General features: G+C 43.9%; 2 protein-coding genes across 3 annotated transcripts in view; one reads left to right on the top strand and one right to left on the bottom strand.

Annotated features, from left to right (window-relative positions):
• Positions 1-25,484, bottom strand: part of RETREG1 (reticulophagy regulator 1) — a 214,595-nt gene that overhangs the window by 160,231 nt on the left and 28,880 nt on the right. Inside the window, exons 2-3 of the mRNA XM_077492018.1 lie at positions 3,804-3,910; positions 352-382 (exon numbers count right to left, since the gene is read on the bottom strand). Coding sequence (XP_077348144.1) covers positions 352-382; positions 3,804-3,910 — 138 coding nt within the window. The remainder of the gene's footprint in view (positions 1-351; positions 383-3,803; positions 3,911-25,484) is intronic.
• The window catches only part of LOC143996766 (putative serine/threonine-protein kinase DDB_G0277449), a 63,035-nt gene that overhangs the window by 35,717 nt on the left and 1,834 nt on the right, over positions 1-25,484 (top strand). The window contains exons 2-3 of one of the 2 annotated variants that reach the window (XM_077492021.1): positions 8,611-8,702; positions 9,060-9,218. In XM_077492021.1, the coding sequence (XP_077348147.1) occupies positions 8,611-8,702; positions 9,060-9,209 (242 nt within the window). In that variant the 3' untranslated portion in view covers positions 9,210-9,218. Of the gene's footprint in view, positions 1-8,610; positions 8,730-9,059; positions 9,219-25,484 lie in introns of both variants that reach the window. The other variant, XM_077492020.1, reaches the window with a different exon arrangement.

Here is a 25,484-nt window from a genome sequence, read left to right as displayed (position 1 = left end):
CACAGCCAGAAAACTGACCACACTGCCAAGGGTGTGCTCTTATGCCTAGTGTGTCAGTTTGAAACAGGAAAGCAGGGGGACTGGCAGGATCACCAGGTATTTCACACAAAGGAAGAAATACAAAGAGAACAGGATACTTTTTAACACAAGTACATAGTACACATAAGACAACATACGCATATCAGGACTATGAAATATTGGGGTAACAAACACTTTAATAATGCATTATTGTATCTTCGTGGAGCACAAAAGTCCTTTAATGGAAGGGCTTTATTATAAAAGGAATATTCATACATTATCAGATGTAAAGAACTACAGCATAATAAAGATATGTAACAAAATTCACTATACCTTTTGACTATACCTCTCCATAGTTGTGCACCTAGAAAAAAAACAAGCATACACGTTTTAAACATAAAAAGGGAAGCTCTGCTTACCGAACCATAAAAAGACTAGAGACTACAGAAGTTTGCTTCCTTTTTTTTTTTTTTTTTTTTAGGTGAATCTATCATTACATACTTTTGGGACATAAGAAAGGGCATCAAATGTTATACATACAAAACAGTTCAGGATGGGCGCTGATGAGTTGAATTACAATTTCTTCTGCTTTTATTCCTGTTTGTCACCCCATTACGGGAATGCCCTTCACTTCTTAACCCTATGATACCTGTACAATAAATGGGGGGATGGGAGATCAGCAATAGAAGGAGATTTTAAAGTGAAAGATCAGAAGTACAGAACATGTTCCACTATCTGCATTAGATGATCATCGTGGCAGGTTCCTGGTCCTTGTTTGAGTTGTACAAGGACAAGCAGATATATGCACATCGACCATTCTCAGGTAGATATCATTCTGTCTATGTCAAGCCTAATTTAACAGTACAATGTTCCACATACAGAATCATGAACGGGTCTATCTGCAAGACATGGAGTTATTAAATATACAAACAACCTTTGTCAGAAACTATGTATCCAAGAAAAAATAAATGCAGAATTTACTGGTAAAAATAAGATGACACTGACGTAGCAAAAAAATGATACATCATTTTATTATTACTTAAAAAAATATCGGGATCATTTATATTCTAAAAAAGCTGTACACACCTTTACGTGTATGTTTTTTAGGGCCACTAATTACATAAAAATTATAAGATGGGACAAGAGACCACCTCTATGATGTAATATGGTTTCTGTTAGGCACCCCATAGACCCAATAACAATCATGTACAAATAAACGAAACAACCAAAAAAAAAAAATCTAGAACAAAAAAAAAATCCCTTTCCCCCTTTTCCCTTCCTCTGCTCTCTCTCTCCTTACAATGTGTAGGTATACATTTAAATCAAAATATCTAAAGGAATATGCGGGATTGATCAGGGGTGATATATAGTCATTTAACTTTGAAGTAATTGTTAATACATTACTTATTTAGATCACTCCAATTATGGCATATTCTGGACACCATAATGAATACAATTAAAAAGTTGATACAACAGGATGTAAGCCCCCTGTGAGATAGTGGATCTGGTGGAGGGGTTGATGCCCCATTTTAAAATTATATCTTTTTCTCTCATCTTTAAGAATAAAAAAAAAAAAAAAGAAAAAAAAAAAAAAAAAAAGAAGAAGATTAGCCCATTCCTTGATGCCCCTTCTGCCCACCTCAGATGTATTGTTGCATATTGGTAGGGTAGGTTGACACATTTGTTTTTTTATCTGAATATGAAGATCATTTGTAGATTTTCAGTGTCTATAAATATAATTAATTTATATATATATATATATATATATATATATATATATATAATACACACACACACGTAGCTCACAAAAGTGAGTGCACACCTCACATTTTTGTAAATATTTTATGATATCTTTATGCTACAACACTGAAGAAATGACACTTTGCTACAATGTAAAGTAGTGAGTATATAGCTTGTATAACAGTGTCAATTTGCTGTCCCCTCAAAATAACTCAACACACAGCCATTCATTTCTAAGCCGCTGGCAACAAAAGTGAGTACACCCCTAAGTGAAAATTGGGCCCAAAAGTGTTAATATTTTGTGAGGCCACCATTATTTTCCAGCACTGCCTTAACCCTCTTGGGCATGGAGTTCACCACAGCTTCACAGGTTGCCACTGGAATCTTTTTCCACTCCTCCATGATGACATCATGGAGCTGGTGGATGTTACAGACCTTGCGCTCCTCCACCTTCCATTTGAGGATGCCCCACAGATGCTCAATAGGGTTTAGGTCTGGAGACATGCTTGGCCAGTCCATCACCTTTACCCTCAGCTTCTTTAGCAAGACAGTGGTCATCTTGGAGGTGTGTATGGGGTCGTTATCATGTTGGAATACTGCCCTGCAGCCCAGTCTCTGATGGGAGGGGATCATGCTCTGCTTCAGTATGTCACAGTACATGTTGGCATTCATGGTTCCCATTCATGGCTCCCTAAATGAACTGTAGCTCACCCAGTGACACTCCCACCACCATGCTTGACTGTAGGCAAGACATACTTGTCTTTGTACTCCTCACCTGGCTGCCACCACACACGGTTCACACCATTTGAACCAAGTTTATATTGGTTTCATCAGACCACAGGAAAGGGTTCTAGTAATCCATGTCCTTAATATGCTTGTCTTCAGCAAACTGTTTGCGGGCTTTCTTGTGCATCATCTTTAGAAGAGGCTTCCTTCTGGGTCGACAGCCATGCAGACCAATTTGATGCAGCGTGAGGCGTATAGTCTGAGCACTGACAGGCTGACCCCCACCCCTTCAACCTCTGCAGTAATGCTGGCAGCACTCATACATCTATTTCCCAAAGACAACCTCTGGATATGGCGCTGAGCACGTGCACAAACTTCTTTGGTTGACCATGGCCTATTCTGAGTGGAATCTGTCCTGGTAAACTGCTGTATGATCTTGACCACCGTGCTACAGCTCAGTTTCAGGGTCTTGGCAATCTTCCTATAGCCTAGGCCATGTTTATGTAGAGCAACAATGCTTTTTTTCAGATACTCAGAAAGTTCTTTGCCATGAGGTGCCATGTTGAACTTCAAGTGACCAGTATGAGGGAGTGAGAGTGATAACACCAAATTTAACACACCTACTCCCCATTCACACCTGAGACCATGTAAAACTAATGAGTCACATGACACTGGGGAGGGAAAATGGCAAATTGGGCCCAATTTGGACATTTTTACTTAGGGGTGTACATATTTGTTGCCAGCAGTTTAGACATTAATGGGACAAATTTGCACTCTTATACAAACTGTAAACTCACAACTTTACATTGTAGCAAAGTGTCATTTCTTCAGTGTTGTCACATGAAAAGAAAAAATATGAAAACATATTTACAAAAATGTGTGAGGGGTGTATTCACTTTGGTGAGATACTGTGTATATATATATATATATATATATATATATATATATATATATATATGTGTGTGTGTGTGAAGTGACCATTTATACGTTGTATATTAAATTAAGTGGTGTCAGCTATGAGGAGATACTGTTAATCATGGAAACTATGTTTTTTAAGATATAAATGATCCAGATATTTTAGGAGTAATATTAAAATAATGTATGATTTTTATATGTCAGCATCATCTCATTTGTACCAGTAAAGTCCACTTTTTTTTTCTTGGATACATAGTGATATTTTGGAAGTGTTTGTTACATGAGTGATGGCCTCTATCTACTTTGATAGAAACATTTACTGTTGTCTTATTTAGGTTTGTAGTTCATGGGAAAATGTCCAAAATTTGTAAAACTATATGATAGGAATAAATAGATCTACTCACCTGTGTTTCTAGACAGCAAAAAATGTTTAATAATCTGAAGCAGAAGAAGTCCAAGTAAAATCAGTGAGAGTAAGTGATAAATTCTCCAGGGGCTCAGTGCTAGAAACCTGAAATACAGAACAAAACACATAGTTGTAAACTAACATTTGCATTATTATTATAATAATCTGATAGATTTATCTTATGTTCCCTTATGAATAAGATACTTAAACTTATAAAGGGTTCCATATACTCACAATAAATAAAACTATTCAATATCGACATAAATTAATCCTGCTTCTATCAAGGTACTACACGGCAACACACATTGCCCCATTGCCCAGGAATGATGTGTAATTAGGCGGAATTAGTGCAGTCTGCTCTTGTGTTAATTCCCACCTCTAAAGCCTCGTATTACGAGGAACTTCAGCTCTTGAGCGCCATCCTTTGGGCCCCTTCTGGTAATTTCGTCTTTAAGGATACACTGGCCTGCATGCACCAGCTCCACTGAAGCACTAATTGCACATCAGAGGAAGGTGAAATTGTGGACTATCGGGCTGACGAGTTCCTGGAGATTGGGATATATATGCACAATTACCCCCCGTGGGTACAGGGATCCGGTGAGTGGGGACCTGAGGGGGTGAGCACAGAAGTCACCGGCTTGTCTGTATGAGCACTAACGTCACCTTATGATCTACCTACCTGAAGATCTGCTGTACATAGAACTTTCTTTGTTAAATAATTTTTCTTCCAAGGACTCTATATGATATTTACAGACTATCTGCACATTACAGCATAAATTAATGTGTGTTTCGGGTTCTTTGGCACTTTTGTGTTTACTTATATTGTAGCACTTTAATATATTCTTTTCATATTTTTTCATATTTTATTATCTATTTTTTATTTTAGCCAATATTATATATATTCTTTTTTAATTAATTTTTTTCGCATTTTTTGCACAGTTGCACATTTTTTGCACACGCTCTTTTGCACATTTTTTTGCACATAATTTATCCCTTTGAATTTTTTGCACATAATTTATCCCTTTGTGACCTATAATAATGCTTTCACATATAGTGTGGACTGTATAACATCGAGTTGATGTGATAAGGACATCTACGATATTGAGGTGGAGATCTTTGGACATTGGCTTAGTGTACTTATAAAGTTAGGGCTGTATATATTTCACATAGTCAGATAAGTGACAGAAAGTCACCAGTTAACCGTTAATTTATTATTATTACTCTTGTGCTTTTTTTTTTTTCATCTATTTTATACTGTTTTCTTGTAATTGATTATGGTCTAACGATGTGATATAGTATCAACTCTGACCCTTTCCCTATAGCATGTTTATATAACCAGCTGGTATACACATTAAGTAGGGGGGTGTTGATAACTTACCCAGTGTTCAGAACTACATAGCTCAAGCATAGAGTACCCCCACAGTGGTCTAGAATATACAGGCTGTGGCTCTTTCCTCTTGCTTTGCCTTTGTTGTTTACATTAGGCACACTTTTCCCTCTTATTTACGGGACATAAAGACTACTATAGCTAATAAATTTCATATCACCCTATGTAGTAAGGGTATATTTGCCACTTAAAAACACCTTTTGGAGGTAGCGCTTGGGTCCCTAAATTTATTTATATAACACATTGCCCCATTAGCACTCTAATTGAGAGGCTCCTATTTAGTTCCTCTTAAATGTGACTCGGTTGAGCGTCATCTCACCTCAATTACCCCTTTTGAATTTAATAAAATGCAATTTATTCCCCATGAGAATGGAAAACCCACTTTGTTGTTGCTTTTTAAATACAGACCTCTATCCATGTCTCTAACTCCTAAAACATATTACATGATTTGATGGGAAGAGGAACTCTTCACCAGAGGATTTGATGGAAATATGGGTTTCCATAGCCAAAAGCTCATTCAATATTTTGGCCTTGAAGAAGTCATACAAGTCCTCTTCCTCTGGTACTCACTTTCCAAATTGGTACCAAAGTAGTCACCTTTACGTTTCTATACGTGTGGGCAGAAAATAATGATGTTGCATATATGGTGGACTTGCCCCAAGTTATGTATAGGAGTTTATACATTGATTTATACTGTTCTGGGATGTAACTTACGTAAGGATCTTAAGCTTTGCTGAACAACCTCCCAAATGTCCAACATGCAGAAGAAAATTCAATTACCTTTACCTTTAGTACCAACAAACATACTATAGCTTGCTCTTGGAAGTCTCTGGTATTAAATTTGAATTGGAACATGACTAATGAATTATCAGCCAATTACTCTGATACACACAGGAAATTCCTTAAATTTTTTTTTCCCATAGATAGCTTACTCCCAACCAGATAAAAGGTTGTTGAACCTTTGAGCTATGTGGGTACCTAGATGGACCATGGGAGAAGGAAATTTATCTGCCCCCACACCACCCTTAACGCCCTTCCTTCATTCATTCCTTGTTACTTCCCTCTTTTACTATCTCCCTTTCCTCTTTTTGACTTTACTTTTTTTAAATTCCTAAACTCATCATTTGTTTCATTCACTAATTCCTTAAGCTGGCCATACAGTAGATGGACAAAATAAACCCAATAGGGACTGGCTGAATTTTTATTAAAATAACAGCCTTTAGTATCATTTTAAAGAGCCCATCACCTAAAAAGGGGCCCCATGAACATAAAACAATTCACACATAAACAAAGCAGCCTAAAACAAAAGCACCAGGAAGATTTGCTTGCAGTGAATGTTTGGTGAATGACCAATTTACTGGTTTATAAATATGCCCCTCAAAACATATGTCTGGGCAAAATTAAAACAAAATCAGTAGTCATTGCAATGCATGCACATTTCCTGATATTTTGTCTTGACTTTTCTGGGTTTTGACTGGATGTTAGTGATCACAGCAGAAGTTCAGTGTAAGAAATACACAGGATAAAATACATGTTGACAAGGGGAGTGTAGAGGTGGGTGGAGAGTCTACTGACATCACGACTCCACCCACCTAGCTACGGACAACAGACCCACCCACAGAATCTTCAGTTTTTAAGGTCTCATAACAGACAGACGGGAGACATTTGACAGGTAAGGATACATCGTTTCATAGTTAGCTTCATAGTTAACAAGGTTGAATAAAGACACCAGTCCATCCAGTTCAACCTGAGTGAGTGTCTACAATTGTCCCTATCCCTGTACATTGCACACTCACATCGGTCCCTACCCTCAAGAAGCCCACAATCCAAGGTCCCCATTCTTATACTAGGGCCAATTTTGGACAGAAGCCAATAAACCTACCTGCATGTCTTTGGAGTGACATGGCAGAAGGCATGTATATCTTCACAAATAATCACTAGGGCAGTAGTTTGGAAAGCATGAGAGTGGGTTTACATCCACTTTAAGCAAAGCAGTAATGTGGTGCATGTAGTGTACAGTGGGGAAAATAAATATTTGATCCACTGCAGATTTTGCAAGTTTGCCCACTAACAAAGAAATTAAGAGTCTATAATTTTTTATCATAAGTGCTTTTGATAGAGACAGAATATCTCCTTTGAGAGAGACAGGGGCTAATTGATAGCGACAGAATATCAACCAAAAATCCTGAAAAAACATGATACAAAGGTTATAAATGGAGTTGCAGTTCAGTGAGTAAAATAAGTATTTGAAAGCACTCACTCATTGGACCTATGACATGTGTGCGTTTCCGGCTCTTCTCTGCATCTAAACTATCTACTATGGAACCCCTGAAATACCCTATCCTGGGCAATCCACGTTTTGCTCCAGGACCTCGGGAAGACCCATTCTATTCACTCTGGGTATCAGGACATTTCCAAGCCTCTCATTTCTTGTCCTCGGGTGCTTGGCCCTCGCTACAAGCCCTGATGGATGTCACAAGCCCCTGTCAACTTGACTTTTGGAAAGCTGTACAGATCCATCGTTTTTTGCAGTCGTTTCCTATCCCAGGCAAATTTTACAGTCATCATACCTTGTTTGAAGAATATTGCACAGATCAAGGCCCAGTTCCCCCGCACCCTCTGTACCCTGTTGATTTTGCCCCCCCCCCGGGAACTATCGACTGTCCTTCTTAGCAAAGTGGGAATCTGACCAGCCATTTATGAAAGTGCAACAAACCAAAATAATCCACTTCACCCTAAAATCCTTGACCTGTATGAAAATACAGGAGACTAATTTCATTGGATAGATTGGCTCCCGCTGCTGTCAATCAAATCCAGTGCAGTCTATGCATTAAGATAAAAAGCCTTCTGTGTGCAGCAGCCCCCCTCAGTGCTCGTCTGCTTCAAAACAAGGCTTCGGACACACTTTTTTAAAGCTCTATGAATGCCAGACAAAGCCCCTGTCACTAAATAAAATGGTTAGCTTACAGTCCTGTTTACTCCTTGCCTTTGCTTTGGCTTTGCTTCAAAAGTCATACCCCATGTCACTTTAGTGGTGCTTTAAAGCGTTTTCAAATGCTCCATAGAAGTCTATGACAAAGCTCGCTTGAAGCACCTAAAGAGAGGCTTTAAGTCAGTATTGCAGGTATGAAATATCAACACACAGAGGAAGTAGAATTGATCTGTATTAGCCAAATAGAGAGCGGTATCTGGAGACCTGGTGTGCAATTTTAATATTTTATTGTAATAAACTTGTTTTCTTATTTGTGGAATCTATGATTTATGTTTTGGGCCTCTTTTAAGGAATTAAAATATGATACTCTGAATTTTTTTTGAATTTTTTATAATAGCCAAACTTAACTGGCTAATTTATCATTTTCTATTAGTAACAATCTACTGTATGCTAAATGTCATATCCTTTTCATATCTTTCATTACAGAAAATATGAGAGATCGCTGGTTGGCAGTGAAAAGACTGCGGGAACACCCCTTCTTCAGATCTATTGACTGGAAGAAGTTGGAGGAAGGAAAGGTTACTTCACCATTGTGGATGCCAGAAGTAAGTCCATTGGAAGTACAATTAATATGTGTGCACATACAAGGAGATCATTTCATAGGGAGCTGCATTCAGTTACTAGGAATTGCAGAATAATTATAAACTGCAAAAAAAAACAAAAAAAAAAAATGTTCATCTGTATATTTGCTATATTCTACATGCAGCCAACTGCTAATTATTATTATAAAATACAATTAAAAGTTCATAGAAGAACCGAAATATCAGTTATAATGGTAACATTAGGTAGTATAGTGTTACATTTGAAAATGCATCTCCTGGTTGGTATGTCATGTGTTTAATGATACGTCTGATTTATGTATTTTCTTGTTGCAGTGCCCAGAAATAGACACAATTGAGCAATTTGAAATGAAGAAACTGATTCACTACAGAAGAAAGAAAGAAAGAATTGCAGATGAGCAACAGAGATTGTTAGATGGCGTCAGCTTCATAAGCAAGAAATGGAGAAAGATGAAAAGGAAATGAAAGAATAAGGTCTGCTGTCATTTAAGAAACACTCAGGCGGCGTACACACGGGCGGACTGTCTGCCCAAACTAAGTTCGTCAAACAGTCCGCTCAAACTTTTGAATGAACGAACTTGCCCACACACGGCACTTTTTGAGCGGACTAATACGGCAAACTAAGTTCGTCGTACTAAGTCCGCGCAACTTTTAAAAATGAACGGACTCGCCCACACACGCGGAGGACAGTCCGCTCATTTCGAGTGCGTGTCAAGGTAGGCGGGGCCCGCGACGGAGACGTCGCGGGCTCCGCCGCCTGGAATGTACTTAAAGGGGAACCCCAACGCCGAAAAAAAATCGGCGTGGGGGTCCCACCAAGTCCACAACAGACCCTTGTCAGAGCACGCTACCCGGCCGGCCAGGAAAGGGGGGCGAGCGAGCGCGCCCCCCCTCCTGAGCCGTACCAGGCCGCGTGCCCTCAACATGGGGGGTGCCTTGGGGAAGGGGGGGCCGCGCGGCCCCCCCACCCCAAAGCACCTTGTCCCCATGTTGATGAGGACAAGGGCCTCTTCCCGACAACCCTGGCCGTTGGTTGTTGGGGTCTGCGGGCGGGGGGCTTATCGGAATCCGGGAGCCCCCTTTAATAAGGGGGCCCCCGGATACCGGCCCCCCACCCTATGTGAATGAGTATGGGGTACAATGTACCCCTACCCATTCACCTGTAAAATAAAAGTACCCAAAAAAAAACACAACACACGAGATAAAATATTTTATTGCACAGCTCCGGGGGTCTTCCGTCTTCGGGGGTCTTCTCGCCGGACTCCTCCGCTATCTTCTTGTAGCTCTTTTGCTAGCGGAGGAGTCCGGCTTTCTTCCTCCCCGCAGCCGGCCTCTTCTCCCGACTTCGGGGGTCTTGTCCCCCTCTTCGGTTCTTCTGCCGGGCCACCGTGCCTTCTTATAGCTCTTTTAGAGGCGGTGGCCCCATCTTCTGTCGCCGCTGTTGCCGCCTTCCGTTCTTCTTCTTCTTCTTCTTCTTCTCCAGGAGATGTTGACACGACGCTCTCTCCGGCCGGAATGCCAGAGCCGCGCTGCGCTGCCACTTATATAGTGACAATGGGGCGGTGTCACATGGTATATGTCACATGGGTTGGTCACATGGGTTGATGTCACATGGGGACTATGACATCGTAAGGGGGCGGGGTCACCATGTGACCAACCCATGTGACATATACCATGTGACACCGCCCCATTGTCACTATATAAGTGGCCGCACAGCGCGGCTCTGGCATTCCGGCTGGAGAGAGCGTCGTGTCAACATCTCCTGGAGAAGAAGAAGAAGAAGAAGAACGGAAGGCGGCGACAGAAGACCGGGCCACCGCCTCTAAAAGAGCTATAAGAAGGCACGGTGGCCCGGCAGAAGAACCGAAGAGGGGGACAAGACCCCCGAAGTCGGGAGAAGAGGCCGGCGGCGGGGAGGAAGAAAGCCGGACTCCTCCGCTAGCAAAAAAGCTACAAGAAGATAGCGGAGGAGTCCGGCGAGAAGACCCCCGAAGACGGAAGACCCCCGGAGCTGTGCAATAAAATATTTTATCTCGTGTGTTGTGTTTTTTTTGGGGTACTTTTATTTTACAGGTGAATGGGTAGGGGTACATTGTACCCCATACTCATTCACATAGGGTGGGGGGCTGGTATCCGGGGGGCCCCTTTATTAAAGGGGGCCCCCGGATTCCGATAAGCCCCCCGCCCGCAGACCCCGACAACCAACGGCCAGGGTTGTCGGGAAGAGGCCCTTGTCCTCATCAACATGGGGACAAGGTGCTTTGGGGTGGGGGGGCCGCGCGGCCCCCCCTTCCCCAAGGCACCCCCCATGTTGAGGGCACGCGGCCTGGTACGGCTCAGGAGGGGGGGCGCGCTCGCTCGCCCCCCTTTCCTGGCCGGCCGGGTAGCGTGCTCTGACAAGGGTCTGTTGTAGACTTGGTGGGACCCCCACGCCGATTTTTTTCGGCGTTGGGGTTCCCCTTTAAGTCCATACCAGGCGGCGGGGCCCGCAAAGTCTCCTTCGCGGGCCCCGCCTACCTGGAGACGCGCTTGAAATGAGCGGACTTTTCTCCGGGCGGGAACAGTTCACTCATTTCGAAAGTACAGCGGACTGGCCCACACACGGGCGTACTGTCCGCTCAAACCAAGTTTCAGCGGACAGTTTTACGGAAATTCCGTAAGACTTTGTTCGTCAGACAGTCCGCTGAAACTGTCCGCTGAAGCCCACACACGAGCGGACTGTCCGCTGAAACACTGTTCAGCGGACAAAGTTGGGCGAACAGTCCGCCCATGTGTACGCGGCCTAACTAATCCAAGAGTCCTATACTGTCTTTAGCCGGGCCAATACTTTGCTGGTTTTCAGAATCCCTGGCATTACTAACTAGACTTAGGGAGCCAGCTGTGACCCCAAGTGCGCATGCACGAAATCCAGCTGCGCTTTCAGTCTGGTCCAGCAGCCTCCCAAGACATGTGAAGGGTAATTCTCATCTCTGATGTGGATCGACATCACAGGACAAAATATATTTGATTATAACCCTGGCTCTTTCAGGTTGGAAGATTGTCAGCAGATTGCGACATTTGTGCATCACTCATCTTTAACCAGTTGCCGACCGCCGCACGCCGATGTACGTCGGTACAATGGCACGGGCAGGCATAAGGACATACATGTACGTCCCTTGCCTCCCGCGGGTCGGGGGCCCGATCGGGCCCCCGCCCGGTGCCTGCGGCGGTCGGTATTCGTACGGGAGCGATCCCGGACGAGGGGACGGCCATTCATTCATGGCCACCCCCTCGCGATCGCTCCCGACGAATAGAAATCCCCGGTGACATCACTTCCTCTCCTGTAATGTAAACACAGGAGAGGAAGTGATGTATTCTCTCCTCCGTGTCGGTATTTTTCGTTCCGACACGGAGGAGAGCGGATCAGTAAGTTGCACCAACACTCACACACACAGTAGAACATGCCAGGCACACTCACACCCCCCCTTTACCCCCCGATCACCCCCCCAATTACCCCTGCCCCCCAGTCACAGTGACACCAATGTCATTTTTTTTTTTTTTTTTTTTGCATTGGTGTCATTTGTGACTGTAATAACTGTTAGGGCAGTTAGAGTTAGCCCCCTTTAGTTCTAATGTACCCCCCTAACCCCCCCAATAAAGGTTTAACCCCGTGATCACCCCCCGTCGCCAGTGTCACTAAGGCTGGGTTCACATTGCAGCGGTTTATGAGAACGAATGTGATTCGCACCGCACTGCAGTGCAAATCACATCCGATCTCTGTGCGATTCGAGTTCAGCCATTCGCCGCACCCGCCGCACCCGCCACACCCGCCGCACCCGCCGCAAATTCGCACGGGACCCTTTTTTTGGCTCGCAGCAGAATCGGATCGCATGGGTGTTCACACCATGCGATCCGAGTTTGCAGATCGCACTGCGATATGCGAACTGATCTGGGGGTGTCAGTAACATTTCACTGACACTCCCAGCAGTTCGCATAGGGCAGTGTGAACTGCCGCCGGGAGGCATGCGATGCGGGAACCCGCCGCGGATTCGCGGCGTTTCCGCATCGCTCCAGTGTGAACCCAGCCTAATAAGCGATCATTTTTCTGATCGCCGTATTAGTGTCACAGGTGACGCTAGTTAGGCAGGTAGGTATTTAGGTTCGCCGCAGCTTTTTATAGCGCCAGGGACCCCCATATACTACCGCATAAAGCCCCCTGATTGCCCCCTAGTTAACCCTTTCACCAGTGATCACCATATAACTGTTACAGGTGACGCTGGTTGGTTAGTTATTTTTTTATAGTTTCAGGGCACCCGCCATTTATTACCTAATAAAGGTTTAACCCCCTGATCACCCGGCGGGTGTCATTTGTGACTAATAACTGTTAGGGCAGTTAGGGTTAGCCCCCTTTAGTTCTAAGGTACCCCCCTAACCCCCCCAATAAAGGTTTAACCCCGTGATCACCCCCCGTCGCCAGTGTCACTAAGGCTGGGTTCACATTGCAGCGGTTTATGAGAACGGATGTGATTCGCACCGCACTGCAGTGCAAATCACATCCGATCTCTGTGCGATTCGAGTTCAGCCATTCGCCGCACCCGCCGCACCCGCCGCAAATTCGCACGGGACCCTTTTTTTGGCCCGCAGCAGAATCGGATCGCATGGGTGTTCACACCATGCGATCCGAGTTTGCAGATCGCACTGCGATATGCGAACTGATCTGGGGGTGTCAGTAACATTTCACTGACACTCCCAGCAGTTCGCATAGGGCAGTGTGAACTGCCGCCGGGAGGCATGCGATGCGGGAACCCGCCGCGCATTCGTGGCGTTCCCGCATCGCTCCAGTGTGAACCCAGCCTAATAAGCGATCGTTTTTCTGATCGCTGTATTAGTGTCACAGGTGACGCTAGTTAGGCAGGTAGGTATTTAGGTTCGCTGCAGCTTTTTATAGCGCCAGGGACCCCCATATACTACCGCATAAAGCCCCCTAATTGCCCCCTAGTTAACCCTTTCACCAGTGATCACCATATAACTGTTACAGGTGACGCTGGTTGGTTAGTTATTTTTTTATAGTTTCAGGGCACCCGCCATTTATTACCTAGTCTCACTAGTGTACCCCTAAATTTAGGGGTGTCTACTTTCCAAAATGGGGTCATTTGGGGGGGGTTTGTGCCATCTTGGCATTTTATGGCCTTCAAAACTGTAACGCCCTTAGAAAGCCTGAAGGCGGTGCTTGGTTTTCGGGGCCCCGTGCGCGGCTAGGCTCCCAAAAAGTCCCACATATGTGGTATCCCCATACTCAGGAGAAGCAGCAGAATTTATTTTGGGGTGTCATTTCACATATGCCCATGGCATGCGTGAGCAATATATCATTTAGTGACAACTTTGTGGAAAAAAAAAAAAAAAAAAAAAAAGTTTGTAATTTTCCCGCAACTTGTGGCAAAATATAAAATATTCCATGGACTCAACATGCCTCTCAGCAAATAGCTTGGGGTGTCTACTTTCTAAAATGGGGTCATTTGTGGGGGTTTTGTGCCATCTTGGCATTTTATGGCCTTCAAAACTGTAATAGGTAGTGAGGAGTGAAATCAAAAAATTACGCCCTTAGAAAGCCTGAAGGCGGTGCTTGGTTTTCGGGGCCCCGTACGCGGCTAGGCTCCCAAAAAGTCCCACATATGTGGTATCCCCGTACTCAGGAGAAGCAGCAGAATTTATTTTGGGGTGTCATTTCACATATGCCCATGGCATGCATGAGCAATATATCATTTAGTGACAACTTTGTTAAAAAAAAAAAAAAAAAAAAAAAAGTTTGTAATTTTCCCGCAACTTGTGGCAAAATATAAAATATTCCATGAACTCAACATGCCTCTCAGCAAATAGCTTGGGGTGTCTACTTTCTAAAATGGGGTCATTTGTGGGGGTTTTGTGCCATCTTGGCATTTTATGGCCTTCAAAACTGTAATAGGTAGTGAGAAGTGAACTCAAAAATTTACGCCCTTAGAAAGCCTGAAGGCGGTGCTTGGTTTTCGGGGCCCCGTACGCGGCTAGGCTCCCAAAAAGTCCCACATATGTGGTATCCCCATACTCAGGAGAAGCAGCAGAATTTATTTTGGGGTGTCATTTCACATACGCCCATAGCATGTGTGAGCAATATATCATTTAGTGACAACTTTGTGTAAAAAAAAAAAAAAATTTTTTTTTTTGTCATTATTCAATCGCTTGAGGCAAAAAAATAAAATATTCAATGGGCTCAACATGCCTCTTATCAATTTCCTTAGGGGGTCTACTTTCCAAAATGGGGTCATTTGGGGGGGTTTTGTACTGCCCTGCCATTTTAGCACCTCAAGAAATGAGATAGGCAGTCGTAAACTAAAAGCTGCGTAAATTCCAGAAAACGTACCTTAGTTTGTAGATGTGACAACTTTTGCGCAAACCAATAAATATACAATTATTGACTTTTTTTTTACCAAAGACATGTGGCTGAATACATTTTGGCCTAAATGTATGACTAAAATTGAGTTTATTGGATTTTTCTAATAACAAAAAGTAGAAAATATAATTTTTTTTCAAAATTTGCGGTCTTTTTACGTTTATATCGCAAAAAATAAAAATCGCAGAGGCAATCAAATACCATCAAAAGAAAGCTCTATTTGTGGGAAGAAAAGGACGCAAATTTTGTTTGGGTACAACATTGCATGACCGCGCAATTACCAGTTAAAGCAGCGCAGTGCCAAAGTGTAAAAAGACCTCTGGTCATTTACCAGCAAAATGGTCCGGTCTGAAAGTGGTTAAGGATGAGCCGAACACCCCCCCCCCCCCCCCCCCCCGATTCAGTTCGCACCAGAACCTGCGAACAGACCTACAATTTGCAGGTTTCCATTACATCATCCGCATGTTACTGGGGAAGCCCGGCTTTCCCCTTGCGTCAGAGGGGGGCGGGGTCAGGTGACGGGTGACCCCATCCTCCTCAGCTAAGATTTGTCAGGCTGCCGGGATTCCCCCAGTGTCTCCGGTGGACCATCGGGAGAGATCACCCATCGATGGACCCCGGAAAAGAGATCAGATCACCCATCGCTGGACCCTGGAGAAGATATCAGCCATCGCTGGATAGCAAGAGTGGATTACCACCGCTGGAATCTTTTTTTTTTTTTTTTAATAAAGGACTTTTCCCAACCGTGTGTGTGTGTTTTTTAACATTTTTTTACACTTTCTTTGTGAAATGGTAGGGGTACATTTCAAACGGGGAGCTGGGATCTGGGGGTCCCCTTGTTAAAGGGGGCTTCCAAATTCTGATAAGCCTCCCACCCGCAGACCCCCACAACCACTGGCCAGGGTTGTGGGGATGAGGCCCTTGTCCTTATCAACATGGGGACATGGTGCTTTGAGGGGTCACAGACCCCCAAAGCACCCTCCCAATGTTGGGCATGTGGCCTGGTACAGTTTAGGAGGGGGGGGGCGCTCTCTCGACCTCCCCCTTTTCCTGCACTTTAGATTTCTCCCATAGACTTTTACAGGGTGTTCCGCGGCTTTTCGAATTTTCCGCGAACACCCCAAATTGTTCGCTGTTCGGCGAACAGGCAATGTTCGAGTCGAACATGAGTTTGACTCGAACTCAAAGCTCATCCCTACTCATCATGATAGACATGGATAAACATTGCTGGACGACATTAATGACATTGGATTTATATCGTATTACATAACCCTGTCCATTTTGTGTTTGAAGATTGGAAATAGTGGTGGTTTGCCATATCAGCAGATGACCACCTTTGCACATCACTCATTGTGATTGACAATGGCATTGCTAAGGGGGTGCGGACCGCACCCGGGTGACATCTACCAGAGAGATGACACTTGCCAGATGGATGACACTATGGCTGGATCTGAGGGGGGCGCCGATTTTAGTTGTGCCACCCCCCCCCCCCCAAGGCTGCTGTACCTGGTCTTCCCCCCATCCCTGCACTCACAGCTGGGACAAGGGGAGAGCAGCCTTGAGCAGTGTCCACAAAGGAGAAATGACAGAGGAGAGAGCCGGGAGTGCGGGATGTGCTTTCCCCCTCCTATCAGCAGAGCGATCTGCCATAAAGCATATGACACAGGATTGCTCTTACATTGGCATGTTCGGTGTTTGATTCATTCCCAGCTGCTGGGGGGGATTTGTGCTAGGAGAGGGTGTTTGGGGGTATTTGTGGGAGGAGGGGGATGGGGGGGGGGGGATTTGTGCTAGTAGCAGGGGTAGGACAACATGGTGTTGCCCCCTGTGGGGATGACCATCACACCATGTTTTACCACACCAGATTTCCCCCACCCTAGTGATGCCACTGCTGGTTGCCATGGATCTACAATGCTGGAAGATGTGAATAACATTGCTACATTATATCACATGTTAGATAGCCGCCGGTCCCCATCGGTGTGAGGATCGCAGGACAGGGGTTTGCCAATTCAGCAGATCACCACCTCGTGCATCACTCATTGTGATTGAGATACATCAACATTGCCCATAACCCCATCCATTTTGGGTGTGAGGATTGTATTTATTTCCTATAATAAATACTTGTAGTCAGGGCCTTCCCTTGAAAGGGGTTATGGCATAACTACCAAGACCTGAGGTGAGCCTTGGCCTAGCTGGTCACGCATGCCTAAAAGAGGGCATACCCTGAATGAATATGTATGAAATGTAAATGAAATGATGAAAGTATGGGGGAACGGGTGGGTGGGAACCCAGACATGAGCCGACAAAGGATCTAAAAGAGGAGGAGGGGGATATATAGCCCTCAGACCCCTCCTACAAATTCAGGCTAAGCTGAGGCTAGCCTTCTAACCTGTAGTCAGAGTCTTCCCTTGGAAAGGATTATCGCATAACTACCAAGACCTGAGGTGAGCCTTGGCCTAGCTGGTCAGTATGCATACTTGCCAACCCTCCCGAATTTCCCAGGACCTTCCCGGGATTTAGACCTGTCTAAGTCTTACAGTTTCCCAGGAAATCTGCGTTTTCCCAATTTTTTTCCCCGCCATTGCCGCCACTGGAGGTCCGCGGCCAGCACTAGGCAATGCTGTCTCCATCTGAAACGCTGCGACTGAAACTGAAACACTGCGACTAAAAAAGCTATGACTGAAAAATGACATGCTAAGACAGGAACACGCTAAGACAAGAACGCGCTAAGATAGAAACACAAACACTGAAAATATCAGTAATTCCATAATGACTAGGTCTGTCCATGATAATAAAGAATTTCCCACTGTTGCCAAATGACAAGAATGGCACCATCTGATAGCAATTACTCCATTAGGTGTTGGTCACTACTTATATACAGTGCCTTGCGAAAGTATTTGGCCCCCTTGAACTTTTCAACCTTTTGCCACATTTCAGGCTTCAAACATAGATATAAAATTTTAATTTTTTGTGAAGAATCACCAACAAGTGGGACACAATTGTGAAGTGGGTCGAAATCTATTGGATAATTTAAACTTTTTTAGCAAATAAAAAACTGAAAAGTGGTGCGTGCAAAATTATTCGGCCCCTTTACTTTCAGTGCAGCAAACTCACTCCAGAAGTTCAGCGAGGATCTCTGAATGATCCAATGTTGTCCTAAATGACTGATGGTGATAAATAGAATCCACCTGTGTGTAATCAAGTCTGTATAAATGCACCTAAAAACCTTTGGAAAACAGCGCTGTCCAAAAAATAACTCAATTCATCAAAACAAGGCCTAAGCCAGTGAAGCAAACTCTAAATGTGATAATATAAATAATAACAGTATAAATTCTTGCTGCAGCCCAATGTGAGATACGCACACTAAACCCAAACCAAAAAATATAAAGCTGCGCTAAAACTTATACATTACAATAATAACATTGTGACATGTTAAATTCTAGTATTAAATACTAGACAGTGTGTACTATCAAAAATTGTGTAGAAAATCCTCAAACTTAAAACACATAAAAAGTCCAAGAGGAGGGAAGCCCAAAGATATGAATTTAGTCCATTGAAGTGACTCTTTACAAACACCCTTCAGATGTATAGCAGGTGCGCCCAAAGAGAAAGTTCTATCCACCACCTATTTCAATGAGGCTTACCAGCTGCCAAGATCTCTTTTTAGGGAGATCATACAAGCATGAAGAAAAACGATCGTTCCTGGTCTCTCCAATGGGTTCTGCTGGCGTCTCCACCTCTTATATCTCTTTCTTACAGCGTCTCACATTCCACCGTAATTATTAGGTAAAAAAAGAAAGAAAGGCTCCCATAGCCTAATTCCGCATAAAATTTTTAATCCGAACGAAATAAAGATAAAACAAACTCACAAATTTCCAGTTGAGTACAAGCGTAAGTACAATCACGAGCCGGCCGGCTCTCTCCTATTAACACTGCCCGTCCTTCCTGGTCAACGGGAAATGGCGGTAACGTCAGCACGCCGCTCACCCAGCACGCCGCTCAATGCACCTGCTCTGTGATAGTCTCAGGGTTCTGTTAAAAGCGCAGAGAGCATCATGAAGACCAAGGAACACACCAGGCAGGTCCGTAATGCTGTTGTGGAGAAGTTTAAAGCCGGATTTGGATACAAAAAGATTTCCCAAGCTTTAAACATCCCAAGGAGCACTGTGCAAGCGATCATTTTGAAATGGAAGGAGTATCAGACCACTGCAAATCTACCAAGACCTGGCCGTCCCTCTAAACTTTCAGCTCAGACAAGGAGAAAACTTATCAGAGATGCAGCCAAGAGGCCCATGATCACTCTGGATGAACTGCAGAGAACTACAGCTGAGGTGGGAGAGTCTGTCCATAGGACAACAATCAGTCGTACACTGCACAAATCTGGCCTTTATGGAAGAGTGGCAAGAAGAAAGCCATTTCTCAAAGATATCCATAAAAAGTCTCGTCTAAAGTTTGCCACAAGCCTCCTGGGAGACACACCAAACATGTGGAAGAAGATGCTCTGGTTAGATGAAACCAAAATCGAACTTTTTGCCCACAATGCAAAACGATATGTTTGGCGTAATAGCAACACAGCTCATCACCCTCAACACACCATCCCCACTGTCAAACATGGTGGTGGCAGCATCATGGTTTGGGCCTGCTTTTCTTCAGCAGGGACAGGGAAGATGGTTAAAATTGAGGGGAAGATGGATGCAGCCAAATACAGGACCATTCTGGATGAAAACCTGTTGGAGTCTGCAAAAGACCTGAAACTGGGACGGAGATTTATCTTCCAACAAGACAATGATCCCAAACATACAGCAAAATCTACAAAGGAATGGTTCACAAATAAACGTATCCAGGTGTTAGAATGGCCAAGTCAAAGTCCAGACCTGAATCCAATCGAGAATCTGTGGAAAGAGCTGAAAACTGCTGTTTACAAACGCTCTCCATCCAACCTCACTGAGCTCGAGCTGTTTTGCAAGGAAGAATGGGCAAGAATTTCAGTCTCTCGATGTGCAAAACTAATAGAGACATACCCCAAGCGACTTGCAGCTGTAATCGCAGCAAAAGGTGGCTCTACAAAGTATTAACGCAAGGGGGCCGAATAATTTTGCACGCCCCACTTTTCATTTTTTTATTAGTTAAAAAAGTTTCAAAAATCCAATAGTTTTCTTTCCACTTCACAATTGTGTCCCACTTGTTGGTGATTCTTCACAAAAAATAAAAATTTGATATCTTTATGTTTGAAGCCTGAAATGTGGCAAAAGGTTGAAAAGTTCAAGGGGGCCGAATACTTTTGCAAGGCACTGTAAATATCATCAGAACCATCCCCCTTATTCCTGAAGCTGCAGATGTGTTGGGTCATTCTCCCAGGCGATATCAGACATCCTTGTTTAGTGGGACAGTGCTCAATGAGACAAACAGCTCCCCCAGAGACGCCGCTTTACTCTTCACCTGGAACTTTAAAACATGACCATCCAAATGCACCACTGAGAACTGCACCAGCTTGTTGAAGGTTGGAACTGAAGAACCGGCTGAGGGTTTGACTTCCTCTCTGGATATCTCCAAGTTTTGATAAAAGAGGGAGATGGTAATGTTGGCAGTGGGGGTGGAGCCATGTGATAAATACTAGAAATACAGAGAAAGAGGTGGGATAAAGATTTATCATCAAAGAAATTCCAGGAGTGGCCAAATCATCCCAACAGATAAAACAGTAATCTTACCAATCATGAAAACTATTTGTAGTCAGCCATGGCAGCCCCCCCCCCATCTTGGAACTGCCCTCAGTCACTCCCCCCCCCCCCCGGCAGCTTGAAGGGGGGGCACACAGGGGCAGTGCGGCAGAAGAGTGACTCGATTTTTGAGGGAGAGCAGGAGGAGCTGCAGTGCAGAGGGCTGGATGGGCGGAGACTAGGAGGGGCTGGAATAACTGTAAAAACGAATAGAGCAAACCCTGGGAGAAATGGATGGGCGGATGCCCCCCCCCCCCGACGCTGGCATGACTAGGGAGGAGTGGGTGGATGGACGCCCTCCCTCTCCCCCGGCGTGAGCACTGGGGAAAGCAGGTGGCTCCTCCTCCCAAATGCCGGATAGAGCATGTATGCATGGGCAGGTGGTCCCCATGGTACCTGGCATAAGCACCAGGAGAGCGGACAGGCGGACCCCTCGATGGTGCTGAATTGCGCACTGGATGCGTGGGTGGTCCCGCGATGGTACCCGGCGTGAGCATTGTGAGAGGAACCGCCACCACTGCTGCCACTGAACACCGCACTGAGGAACCAGAAGTGACGTGCATCACCCGTAACCCAGAAAGGAGCCGACAAAGGATCTAATAGAAGAGGAAGGATATATAACCCTCAGACTCCTCCTACAAATTCTAGCCTTCCAACATAGCTAATAAACAATACACCGCTGAACTTGCTAAAATAACTCAGGTGGTAGAGTGTTAGATTGAAGGTCTAACAGTCCCTGGTTCAATCCCAGGTTTTGGCAGCTTTTGAGTTGTTCCCAGGAGTTTGAGGAATCGATTTATATATGTGCCAAATAAAGAGCGATATATGGAGACCTGATGAGCGATCCATTTGTCTTTTATTGTATTGGCTTTTATGGAAAGCACAATGATTCATGTTTTAAGCCCCTAAAGGTTTTGCCCAGTGGACAGGGGTAGACCGCTGTCAGCTCTATGGACTACCGGATATAAAGGACTCCCCTATACCTATACACCAGGCTACTTCTGATCTGGTCCAGAAAATTATGCAGTCTTCTGGGTTTTTTTCTGGATGTGGATGGACCCGGTTAAGTAAAATTAGAAAAAAGAAAGTAAAAAACAAAAAATGTAAAAAATTAATAAATTGTTGTTTTATTGAGTCAATGGTATGTCATTACTCTCTGTGTTATTGTTAGCCGTTCTTGTTTGCTTTGCAGGAACACCAAACAGTCGCAGCACTGATCTGTTTATTCTGACAGCTGCAAGGGGCGGCTCTCAGATTATATTTGTGATGCACCAAAATTTTGGCTTTTAGGAATTAAAAAAGGTTGTTAGGAGGCAACATAATGCCTCCTTGCTGCCTGCCAAACACCCTCTGAACAGTGATCACATGTTGCCCACTCTTCAAAGGCCAATACAAGTGTAAATAAGTACTGGTGCTACCTCACATCTATGCAGTGCATTGACTAAAAAAAATTAAGGTCCGTTTTTAAATGCAATAAGGCTTGCTATCAGAGCTTTTGATGGGAATTTCAGTGCATGTCAACGCATCACAATACTTCTGCCCAAAGCAATAAAAAAATACAGAGAAATACAGATGAGAAGTCAGCCTACGTATGCGACAAATAAATACAACCGGAACTAAATTCTAAATTAAAAATAAATGTGAGCAGGCTGATGCAATGTCTCTTCTGCAATAAAATAAACTCCCCCTACTGCTCTCATTCCCTGTACACACGGTCAGACTTTCCGACATAAAATGTGTGATCGGAGGTTGTGTAGGCTCCATTGGACAGTTTCCATCGGAATTTCCATCACACAAAATTTGAAATCTGGTTCTCAAATTTGACAACAAAATCTGTTTGCGAAAATTCTGATTGTGTGCACATAATTCCGATGCATAAAGTGCTAAGCATGCTTGGAATCAAGCAGTGGAGCAGCACTGGCTATTGAACTTCATTTATCTCAGCTCGTCGTACGTGTCGTATGTCACCGCATTCTTGACATTCGTAATTTACGACCAACTTTGTGTGACCATGTGTATGCAAGACAAGTTTGAGCCAACATCCGTCGGAAAAAAATCCATGGATTTTGTTGTCGGAAAGTCTGATCAATGTCCGATCGTGTGTACGGGACATTAGTCCTCTTTAACATGTACAGTAAGTTGCAAAAGTGCAGCTTAGTTTACATTCAGGCATAGTGGCTGTGTGCCGGGATGACTGACCTCCTGAACATGGAAAGGAGTCCCATGCTGGCCAATTAAAGCAGCCAAAGACCTGGAAAAATCAGGAGAGAAAATGCCAGTATCGCAAAGGGTCATTGCACGTGCTGGACTGTTGAAGTCGAGGTTAATAAGGAGGAGGACTTAGCCTTAAAGCCATTCTTCAGTTTCGGCAGTAAGATTTTATCAAATGTAATCTCCAACACAGGTTCAAGATAAAAAATTTAAAAAAAAAACGTTCTGGCTGCAATACTCTCCAGTGCTATAACACCACCAACTCACCCATTTACCAATCCAGCACGGCTCCCCGTTCAGATCATGACTCTACCCACCAGCATGCCTCCCAACTTTTTGCGATGGGAGTCAGGGACATCTATCAGCAAAAGTATGTAGGCATAAGACACACCCCCTTCAAGGAGAATTATGCAACAAAAAAAAGGAAAATTAGTTAAACCCAAAAGTTGTTTACCACTACTATTCCTTTATATTGGCTTTTGACATTTACAAATGCAGCAATTTAGAAACTGGATGAAAGGGTTAGCACTGGGAAACACTATTTAAGAGAGAAATAGAGCATTTTATATATATATATATATATATATATATATATATATATATATATATCAGACCAAAATGAGGAACAAATGAGAAGGAAAGAGGGACCGTGGGACTTTGTTCCAAATCAGTAACAGTCCCTCTAAATCAGGGACAGTTGGGAAGTTGGGAGCTTTGCCCACCAGCCACGATCTGAAAGGAGAATGCTGTAACCCTCTGCAATATTTAGGATCCATTCACTGACATAGGAAGAAGAGGATCTTGTGACATCACTGACTACACTGAAGGCATGAATAAAGATTCAGGGTGCAGGGGTGCTCCAATGGGGGGTGAAGGGACCAGAATCTGGAATAGGACTTTTCAATTAAAGCCTAGCGTCACATTTAATGTCCCTTTAACAACTTCAATACTGGGCACTTTTATCCCCTTCCTGCCCTGGCCAATTTTCAGCGCTGTTAGGCCGCGTACACACGCGCGGACTGTTCGCCCAACTTTGTCCGTCCAACAGTTTCGGCAAACAGTCCGCTCAAACTTAGCATGGACGGACATGGCCACACACGACGGACGAACAGTTTGCTGAAACCGTGCGCGATGACGTGAACGGCACGTACGACGGGACGAAAAATACGACGTCCTATACACTGCATTATAGCTTTCGGCGTGAAAATCCTTTCTGAGCATGCGCGCAACTTTGTTTGACGAACAAGCCTACACACGGGCGGACTGTTCGCTCAAACAAGGTTTCAGCGGACAGTTTTTCGGAAATTCCGAAAAACCTTGTCCGTCCAACTGTCCGCTGAAACTGTCCGCTGAAAGCCCACACACGAGCGGACTGTCCGCCCAAACACTGTTCAGCGGACAAAGTTGGGCGAACAGTCCGCCCGTGTGTACGCGGCCTTACACTTTGAATGACAACACTGTACCAAAATAAATTCTTTTCATTTTTTTTCCCACACAAAATATATGTATTTAACCACTTCAGTCCCAGGAGATTTTACCCCCTTCCTGACCGGACGCTATACCCATAACAAAACTTGCATCTATTTTTTTTTTCCCACAAATGGAGCTTTCTTTTGGTGGAATTTGATCCATTGACAATTTTGAAAAAAAAAATATTTTTTACTTTTTGCTATAATCAATACCCCCAATATAAAAAAAAAGTCTTCATCAGTTTAGGCTGATATGTATATGATATTTTTGGCAAAAAAAAATCGCAATAAGCGTATATTGATTGTAGATGCTATGACTTTCGCGCAAACCAAACTATGGGAAAGATTTATGGCATTTTTTTTTTTTTACTAGTAATGGCGGTGAACTGCGATTTTTGGCGGTACTGCATTGTGATAGACAGATCAACCACATTTGACACATTTTTGGAACCATTGACATTTATACAGCAATTAGTGCTATAAATATGCACCGAATACTGTATAAATGTCATTGGCAGGGAAGGGGTTAACACTAGGGTGATCAAGGGGTTAAATGTGTGTTCTCTCAGTGTGTTCTAACTGTATGGAGATAGGACTGAGTAGGAGAGGAGACATATCTTTGTTCCTACTTAGTAGGAACAAATGACATCTCTTTTCTCCTGACAAAACAGGGATTTGTGTGTTTTTGTATGCTAGCTCTTGTGCACGCGAATGCGCATGACCGGCAGTGATCACAACCGGCCATGCACATCAGGTCCCCTGCTTTTCAGCAGGTGCATGTGCTCCCTCTGGCGGCTCTTAAAGGGAACCCTGTAAAAAAAAAATTATAATTTCTTAGCTTCTGTCAGAAAATGTTGTTACAACACACCTCCCGCAGCACAGCAGGTTTGACACCCACATCCAGGTATCATGATGATAGCTGTGATTTTGGATTCCC

This window comes from Lithobates pipiens, unplaced genomic scaffold (assembly GCF_037356315.1).
Source record: "Lithobates pipiens isolate NorthernLeopardFrog02 unplaced genomic scaffold, aLitPip1_a1.2 Scaffold_19, whole genome shotgun sequence".
Lineage (NCBI taxonomy): Eukaryota > Metazoa > Chordata > Amphibia > Anura > Ranidae > Lithobates > Lithobates pipiens.
Note: the sequence above shows the minus strand (reverse complement) of the source record. Positions and strands in the feature narration are given on the sequence as shown.